The 9,646-nt window shown below is 38.9% G+C and overlaps 1 protein-coding gene across 1 annotated transcript; it reads right to left on the bottom strand.

Annotated features, from left to right (window-relative positions):
* Window positions 1-1,755: 1,755 nt before the first annotated feature.
* LOC117300322 (dnaJ homolog subfamily C member 1-like) lies at window positions 1,756-9,646 on the bottom strand. The gene is made up of 9 exons (XM_033784065.1): window positions 9,467-9,646; window positions 8,640-8,741; window positions 8,147-8,193; window positions 7,258-7,429; window positions 6,119-6,565; window positions 5,096-5,215; window positions 4,301-4,367; window positions 3,061-3,458; window positions 1,756-2,081 (listed from the first exon to the last, which is right to left on the bottom strand). The coding sequence occupies exons 1-9, from the start codon at window positions 9,641-9,643 to the stop codon at window positions 1,998-2,000; spliced, it is 1,614 nt and encodes a 537-aa protein (XP_033639956.1). The 5' UTR covers window positions 9,644-9,646; the 3' UTR covers window positions 1,756-1,997.

Genomic DNA, 9,646 nt, shown 5'->3' on the forward strand with positions numbered 1-9,646 from the left:
GCTAGACAACACATTCTTATTATTGGTTTGCGGTAACACCATGTGTGTATCTACTTGCTAGGTAGAGTTTCTTCTTTGAGAACTGTCTTGCTTAATTCTACTACCTCGGAGTAGATTGTTCGGGTGTTCGGGAGACTTCTCAGTTCTGAAAAGAACTGTCCTGCTTATTCACTATTACCTGGGCGGATGGTATAGAATTAGGCTGGGACTACTACTTTAGCTTATAGGATCGTAATTAACTGTACTACCGCGGAGTCAGTTCTTGGGTTGGTCTCAACGTTTCGACTAGCTTGCTCTGGTCATCATCATGTAGATAGATAGATAGAATTATCCCACAACTTATGTACATGCCCAGAGTATATGTTTACTCGTCTATACTGCGGTCCGGCTGGAGTGTCGATCACAAGTGGAATGTTTGTCTCGCATATTTTGAGGAAAGGACGTCATTTACAAGGGTACATGACATTTTCTTAAATCTTATTGCAGTTTTATTGCAAACATGGGTAATTAAGTCTGGAATTTATGGCAAGAGTAGGCCCAAAGTAATGTAACCTTTAATAAAACCTCAGCTTAGTAAGCCACTGGCTTAGGCCAAATATCTTTGTTATGATACTGCAGGATACAGGGCGACTTAGTTTTGAAACCATAACAAGGAAATAAATATCAATCAAAACAAAAACAAATTGTCAACAATATTCTGCAACAAATACTGATTCATCACTGGTTTTGTTGACCCTTTTCAGCTTCACTCAAGCCAATGTCACATGAGACAGGCAACCAGTTTCTGGCAATATCAAAGAAGAGAAGGCAGTCACATTCAAATGTTCATTTAATTATTCTTGGGAATCATGAGGCATGTTTGAAAATTTACTTCTATGTGCTACCAAAGTTGTCCTTCAGTATGCACTGCAGTTGGTTGCCTCCAAGTTCCCTCGAAAAGTTGTCGGTTGTTTTCACAAAGAACTAAGATTCAATCTTAAATGAGTTGTCAATATCAATATAGTGATTGGTACTGTGACATCACACTTTGCTTAGCAATTAAGATTGATACAGTTAAGACCATGAGTCTAAATTCTTTTTGAAATCGGGCCCAAGAACCAACTTCATGGCTCTGCTTACCCCTAGCAGGGAATTTTTGCTTGTGCCTGTGCGTACTCCATGTTACAAGACATTCTTTGCTTACAAAACTAGCACAGAAATTTGTCATTTAAACAGAAAACAGAGAGTATCGTAAGTTCAGAGTATGGCGGTAAGCAGAGTCATCAAACTGGCCCCTTGTGTGACAAGGACCTTAGGAAGCACCAAGTTTCCATTTCTAAAAGGACTTTTGAGCTTCAACCCTTGGTCTATCAGTCTAAACATAAAGTCAATAACAATTTCTGAAAATTACTATCATTTACATATATTTTTCTAATTTAACAAAGTCCAAATTATTAATTCTTTAGATGACCCTGGAAGAATAAATAATATAAACCGTTTTCTGCATACAGAGCACGGATTACAATTTGCGCCCCCTCCCCCATAATATGGTTACAATAAATAAATGTTATGGGTACATTTTATTTTGATGTAAACATGTTTCTACCTTTAGAATATATAGTTCAATATTTATGTTTGGTTAGTTTCGAGTCTTCTCTGTCTTTCACCTATGTTTCTTAGACCCCGGTTCGAATCCCACCTCAGAATGGAACTTTGATTATAGATTGGGTTTTCAGTCTCTACCTGGGCACAATTTCATAGAGCACAAAAAGCAGCTAAGCACAACAAAATTGTGCTTAGCAAAATAAGTTTACCTGCCAAACTACCATGTCACATGTACAATTTGTGACAGGTATCCTGCTCGTTCCTGCTATCCTAAGCAGAAAATTGTTAAGCAGCTCTATGAAATTGGGCCCAGAATGTGTGGGTTTTCCACAGTTGGGGTTTTCCTCCTACAACTAAACCCTAAAATGTCTTCAACCTGATGGTTTAGGAAGGACAGTAAAGTTTGATAACTGTTAACTTCCTTGCGGCTGTACTGTAGCTTGCTTCTTCCTTCGTATGGTCTCCACTAATTCTTTATACCTCAACAAACACTCCTCCTGAAAATATAAATAATAGAAAGCTTTAAAAATCTTGGCAATGCAGAAATCTAGCTACAGCCATAGCTGTAGCTATCAATTCAGGAATGACCATAGAGTACCAAGCGCACTTTTAATGAGAGACCACATGACATTTTACAAGGTGCAATTTGCAGTTTTTCCAAAAATAGTTTGCACTCTCCTGAAGACGAGCAAAGTTTACTGTTTGCAGGCCTATTGATACTTAACGGGGACAACAAATGCAATTGCCTCCATGCCCCCTGGTGCACTTGAAATGCTATGGTAGAAGTTAAAGAAACACATTGCCTTGGATCGGACGAGTTGGTCTTTAAAAAGCGTTTGTAACCGTTTGTTATAAAATGCATATGGATAGAAAGATCTTTTAAAAGTAGACTACAATGATCCACACAAATTTGCCTCGAAATTGCGTGGATTTCCTTTTACTTTGCGAACTAACACGGTCGGCCATTTATGGGAGTCAAAAAGTTGACTCCCATAAATGGCCGACCGTGTTAGTCGAAGTTTGTGAAAGAAAAACCGTGCATTTTCGAGGAATGTTTGTGTGGATTGTTGTATTCTACTTTGACAACATCTTTCTCACCATATGCATTTTATAACAAACGCTTGCAAACGCTTTTTAAAGACCAACTCAACCGATCAAAGGCAACGTGTTCCTTTAACAATTTCATCATAGGGTGCCATTTAACCAAGAAGAAAATCTAATAGTTGTTTAATTTACATTCAGATGTTAAATTTACATTCAGGCAAAAGAAGAAAATGCCTTGAAAGAGTTTTATACATGGTTGTACAAGAAAATTTACAACTAAAGCCTTTCATAAACTTCAGTTTCTTAATTCTAAACCTCCTTTAAGTTCAGCAAATACATGAATTAAAGAAAGAAATTGTAGGTCTTGTAACAAAAATCCGATAAAGTTCTGATCTTCAAGAAATCTCAAAGCACAGTTTCAACAAAACTTACTTTTGTCTTTCCCGGTACTGCATCCGCAACCTTCTCCCATCTTTCTGATGTTCCTTTGGTGTAAATGGACAAAGCTTTCTCAAAGATCTTCTGTTGTCTCTGCGTCCAGCTGCACGTCTCGACACCTCCTTGTACTAACACATCCTCCCCATCATCTTGACTCTGTCTGAGGTCTTGGGGCGTCTTACTCGGTTCTGATGTCCCATTAGTTGAAGCTTCTGTTATAAGCAAAGTTCTATCCACTGCCTTGGATTGGTTTACAACTTTCGGTTTCCTTTTGGTTTGCTTGTTGCTTGTGTTGTCATTTTGTGCGATAGGTTCTGATGTCGTTATGTCATCATCAGTGAAGGTTTTGCCTGTTTTACTGCTTACCGAGTGCTTTACAGCTCCAGTAATACCTAAAGATAATTTAGGAAATCAAGTTTTAGTTAATATTTATTTATTCTTGCTGTGAAGCCAAGGACTCTCAGAAAAGCAAACTTAATCACTGTACTAGCCAAGAACCCAATGGAACCCATTCAGGTTGGGACTGAAAACCGAGTCCAGTCCACGTAGGGCCACTGGCGTGATTCGAACCAAGGTCCTAGAGGTGGAAGGCGAGGAAAGATACCACTACGCCATAGAGTTATATATAAGAACTAGAGGGCGCACGGGTGATGCTTCTGGCACAAACGCGACGGGACCGCAAGGAGACACGCACGCGCCATTCTGTACGCGCGTTGAATATAAAACACACGTTGGAGTTTGTGTTTATTGAACGCTACGCGATGCTGTTTTGTTCAACTCACAAAATGGCCGCACAAACACACGCTGTGGGATGCCAGTTTTGTCAACTTAGAAAATGGCCGCCTGCGCGCATGCCGGGGCGCATAGATAGGCCAGTGCGCCCTCTAGTTCTTATGTATAACTCTATGCACTACTTAGTCCCTTTTCAAAACAATTACTTCGGCTTTGGATTCAGCTTAAGGCTCCATTCTCTCATCTGAAGGCCTGAGTGCATACGCAAAGCACGCACAATTTTCTAAACAACCGTCAAGCTAGCCTGAGCCAAATCCAAAGCCGAAGCCGTGGTTTCGAAAAGGGCCTTAGTAATGAAGTTAATAGAGTAATGAATTGAATACTTCAAGTAGGTGATCTAATAATAATAATAATAATAATAATAAGACTTGTAATGCGCATGTGTCCACCCTGCTGGGTGTTCAAGGCGCAGAAAAAACTCTTGCGCAGAAAAAAATCTTACCTTGAGTTGCAGCCTGTACACTGACTACATACCCGCCAGACTTGATCTGTTTAGCCTTCTTGATAACCTGAAGCATTTCAAATAACAACAAATCTTACTAAGAAAATGTTCACACAATATTTTCTCGTTCTCATAAGACGATCAGAGGAAAACTGATCGAAATGCCAACCAGAAACCGGCTCTTATCAGAGCCACCACTACTCACAAAAGAAATTTCTTACATGGTGTCACCGCAAGCCTTACTTACTTCATATTTTATTCAGTTTGAGCAAATGGTACAAAAGAACTTAAGACAAAACATTCAAACTCCAAGGATGTTTTAGGTGACACCATGTGTTAATTTTCTTTGAGTTGCAGTAGAACAAGTGCATTGACCATTCCTCTTCTCAGAACCACAACTTCTCAAAAGAGATTTTACACATGGTGCACAGCAAACGTCACGCGATTGTACTCCCACCATGCAAATGTTAAAGTCCAACATGTCTTTCAAGGGTCATGTTACACTGGGCAATTTACAGGCAGCTATTTTCAGGCAATCTCTGAGAAGAAGAAGCATTACATTTGAAAGTTCATATAATTTTCTAGGGGATCGTAAGACATCGTCTGAAAAAAACCTCAAGTACTACCAAAGTGGTCCTGTGGCATGAACTGCAGTTGGTTGCCTTCAAGTTGGCTGCAAAATTTGCCTCGTTTGGCAAGGACCTTAGAGCTATCTAAACTCAGAGGGTTTGGAGCCAGTTGTTACCCAGCCGGATAATATTGAACAGATGGGGTAATTAGGGCTACTTCTCCTACCTCATCTACTGGTCTGAATATCTCATCAGCGATCTTCTCCCATCTTGCCGTTGTACCACCAGGAAACCTGGCCATTACACGGATCAGTTTGGTCACTTCATCTTGGCTCCATTCTCCAGCCTAAAGGAGGTATCAGTAAGATAATAACACTAAGGGTTAGGGTAGAACTCTTGCCATATTTCATCTTTTTCTTAAAGGCAGTGGACACTATTAGTAACTACTCAAAATAATTATTAGCATAAAACCATACTTGGTAACGAGTAATGGGGAGAGGTTGAAAGTATAAAACACTGTGAGAAACGGCTCCCTCTGAAGTGACGTAGTTTTCAAGAAAGAAGTAATTTTCCACGAATTTGATTTCCAGACCTCAAGTTTAGAACTTGAGGTCTCGAAATCAAGCATCTTAAAGCACACAACTTCGTGTGACAAGGGTGTTTTTTCTTTCATTATTATCTTGGAACTTCGACGACCAATTGAGCTCAAATTTTCACATGTTTGTCATTTTATGCATATGTTGAGATACACCAATAGTCAATGGTCTTTGACAACCAATAGTGTCCAGTGCCTTAAACTCAATTCTTAAACATTTATGAATTTAGTCTTTTATCTCTAAATTTAAAGGTTCGTTTATTATTAATATATTTCCCTTTCCTGTCATTGGTCGCTGTTGGTTTGCACAATTACAAACGAAAATACAAATCATTTCATTTTCCTTTGAAAAAAAAACTGCTTTTAAAAGCCTTGAACCTTTCAGAGAAAGCCAATATGTACAGCATCTGTAATCTCATATTGATTGATACCTGCCTGTTAAAACACGTCGCAGAAGTAGAAATTTGTCTACAGTTGCAAAAAAAATTGTTTTTCTGACGGCGACTGATGCTGTATCTCAACACTGTCAATCTCAATCGTCAATTGATATGTTTCCAATAGTCTTAGCTCAGGCACAGCTTTATCCCAAACAAAAATAAGCTGCCAACTGTTTTTGTGTCATCACAAAGTCGACCCGAAGGCGGCTTCAAATACCTTAGTTTGTTGTGCTCTGTTTGTGTTTTCTGAAATCGTTTCTGCAGGAGTATAAGTAACTGGTTCTGCTGTGGTTGCCTCGTACTCATACAACGGTAGATCCACCCTCCTCCTCTTCTTGACTTTATCTTTCCCTTCATCCTCCTCCTCCTCCTCCTCTAACTCCGCCTCCGCCTCCTCCTTCATCCGTTTCCTTCTCTCTCTCCACATCTCAATTTCAGATTTGACGCTCAGGAATGTCGAGGGCGCTGAGATGATGGTTGAGAGAACGAGGCGGTAGAGCTTACAAGGGAGTGCGTCACTTAGTAAAGGCTTGACTGGCATGAAGGGGTCATCTACTGGATTTTCTTGAGCAGGGATCTCTTCGTTGTCTTGGGGGATGGTGGTTCCCGCAGCTTGCCTGTTGGACTTCTTGGATTTCTTTTTCTTTTTTGGGATGATTGATTCCTGCAATTAAGAAATAACAAGAAAACAAAACTATTGGTGAACCATGTTTTTGTTTACACAAGATAGTAATAGCTCACTTAGCAAGTATGACCAATGCCCAATAGAATAGGGAATAGTCAAACAGTAGGAGGGTTGACTGTGTACAGTGTAGACACTGTATGTAGATACATTGAAAACACACCATATTGCAGGCGTGCATAGTTTAACTCCAAACCACAGTGGATGATATTGAATGGCCAGACAGTAGGAGGGTTGACTGTGTACAGTGTAGACACTGTATGTAGAATGTAGATACATTGAAAACACACCATATTGCAGGTGTGCATAGTTTAACTCCAAACCACAGTGGATGATATTGAATGGCCAGACAGTAGGAGGATTGACTGTGTACTATGTAGATGCATTCAACACATACCAGTTTATCTATAATTCTAAACTACAGTGGATGCTAGGGAATGGTCAGACAGTAAGAAGGTTGACTGTGTACTGTGTAGATGCTCTCAAAACACATCATATCACAGGATGCCTTAGTTTATCTACCATTCCAAACCATAGTGGATGCTAGGGAATGGTCGTACAGTAGGAGGGTTGACTTTGTACTGTACGTTACAGTCAGGAATGGTTAGAGAGAGAGTGGGAAAGTCAATAATGTAATTTGTAAAAAGCAAATGTGTTTTCTGTTTTGTCTTTACCAAATCCAGAAGTCTTTCCCAATAGATGGACCACAGGACGATGTAATGTCCGACAGTAAGGATGATAAAGAGAAGTATCCCTAGCTCAACCAGACCCATCTTACGAACTCGTCGGTAATAGAACACCGGCTCCCGCCAATCAGGAAGACCATGCTCCAGAATATGGTTGTATCTTAATAAGGAAGAGAGAGGAACAGATAATAAAACTATTAAAGGCAGTAGACACTATTGGTAATTACTCAAAATAATTGCTAGCATAAAACCTCACTTGGTAACGAGTAATGGGGAGAGGTTGATAGTATGAAACATTGTGAGAAACGGCTCCCTCTGAAGTAACAAAGATTTTGAGAAAGAAGTAATTTTCCACAATTTTGATTTTGAGACCTCAAGTTTCGAAATCAAGCATCTGAAGGCACATAACCTCGTGTGACAAGGGTGTTTTTTCCTTTCATAGTTATCTCGCACCTTCGACAACCAAGCATATGTTGAGATACACCAAGTGAGAAGACTGGTCTTTGACAACTACCGGTACCAATAGTGTCTGGCAGTGTCTTTAATACGAAGCATTACAAAACAGGTAAAACTTCTTGATTCTTTGGGGTACAGAGAATGGCTTCCTCATGTCGATCCAATAATCTTCGTAACTCCACCCAACTTGCTATCCATCTTTGCCAAACCGAAAGAAATAAAAACAGCCCCATAACTCTGTTTTAACTATGCTTAACAATAATTCTTAATTATGTGTTTTGTGTGTATATTTAATCCTTTGTTTTTATGAACCTTTCATTATAAATATTCATAATTTTTATATCAGGTAAGCCATTATTAAATTGTGTAATGGTTTAATTCAAAGATGTTCTTGTTGCTACACAGAATAAACCATTCTTACCTTTGTCGCATATCTTGATTTTTAAGAATTTCAGCAACAGCCACCAACTGAATTTGACAAAGAAAAAAACACAATAAAAAATATGCCTGCCAAACACTTAACAACTACAAAGAAGGCGATTGCCTCTTTGCCCCCGATAGCCCCCTTGAAATTTTCGAATAAAATGTAGTTTCCTCGTCATAGAGGTTTCCTTTACCAATTGGAGAAAATGTACCACTATCAAGAACAACCAAATTGATGTAATTGATGTTTCACAGACTGAGCTGCTTAAGCACCAAAAAGTTGCTAAGCACAACAAAATTATGCTTACCAGAATAAGGTTACCAGCCAAACTACCATGTCAAAAGTACTACTTTGGAATGGTATCATGCTCATTTTTGTTAAGCAGAAAATTGTTACGCAATATTTTCTGCTAAAGCCGGTTCTATGTGATCGGGCCCCGGTTAGGCACAAGTTATTTGTCGTTTTATTTATTGTTGTCCATAGGGCCTACCTGTCTAAACTTTTCCTCTGCATTTTCTTCTTTATTCTTGTCTGGATGTAGAAGGAGAGACTGCTTCCTGTAAGCCTTGCGGATCTCTGATGAAGTAGCGGTCTGTAAAAGCATCAAAATAATAAAAGGAATTATATTTGGTCCTTGGGAAAAATAGTATGAACAAAATTACAAGGGCTGATCTCATGTAAACACAGTGTTACTGGTGTAAGCTCACAGACTTTTACGTCAGGGCAAAATAATGAGCTTGCAAATGCAATCACCATTCTTCGCTTTTAAAACTAGTCATCAGGCAGGTCAAGCACTGAACGGAGATGCCACCACTTTTTCATTATAAAATATATAAATACATTTTTACTCAATCAAATGAGACCTTTTGTAAAAATGTGTTCAATAGTGGTTGCAAGGGTTAGACATGGAAAGATTTTCCGCAGCATTTCTGCATTGGAGGCAACATATATCTAGTTTCCGTATCAATCATGCCACCATTTTGTCATTTGTTTAATAAGTTGTAGTTATAATTTTTATATTGATAAAATAAAAGAGTTTCTAGAATACTATTTTACTCAATCAATCAAATCATAAATGAGATTGTAAATTATAAAAGCTAGTGGCTGGATACGGAAAGTTTTCCCCATTATGTTTGTCAGTTTTATTATAGTGTGACCACGTCAATGTGGACCCAAATTCATTCAGTTCGGGTTGAGCATGGTGGACCAATCTTGATTGTGAATAATTAATTATGAACAGATGATCATCATTGACATTGAGTCAATGTGTCAATCAATGATTGACAAGATTTTATTATCATCCGATGCCGCACTTACACTTTCAACACCAAGGAGCTCATAGAAGTTCCCTTGAACTTCCTCCACCAGATCAAACAACTCAAAATCTTCATTATCATATGCTCTTGTACTTGACACAAGACACATTAAAACACACAAAATGGTACAAAAAGATACATTTTGCGAATGCAACCGTCGTCTGCAGGAGGCTGACATGTT

The sequence above is a fragment of the Asterias rubens genome, chromosome 15 (assembly GCF_902459465.1).
Source record: "Asterias rubens chromosome 15, eAstRub1.3, whole genome shotgun sequence".
NCBI classification, from domain to species: domain Eukaryota; kingdom Metazoa; phylum Echinodermata; class Asteroidea; order Forcipulatida; family Asteriidae; genus Asterias; species Asterias rubens.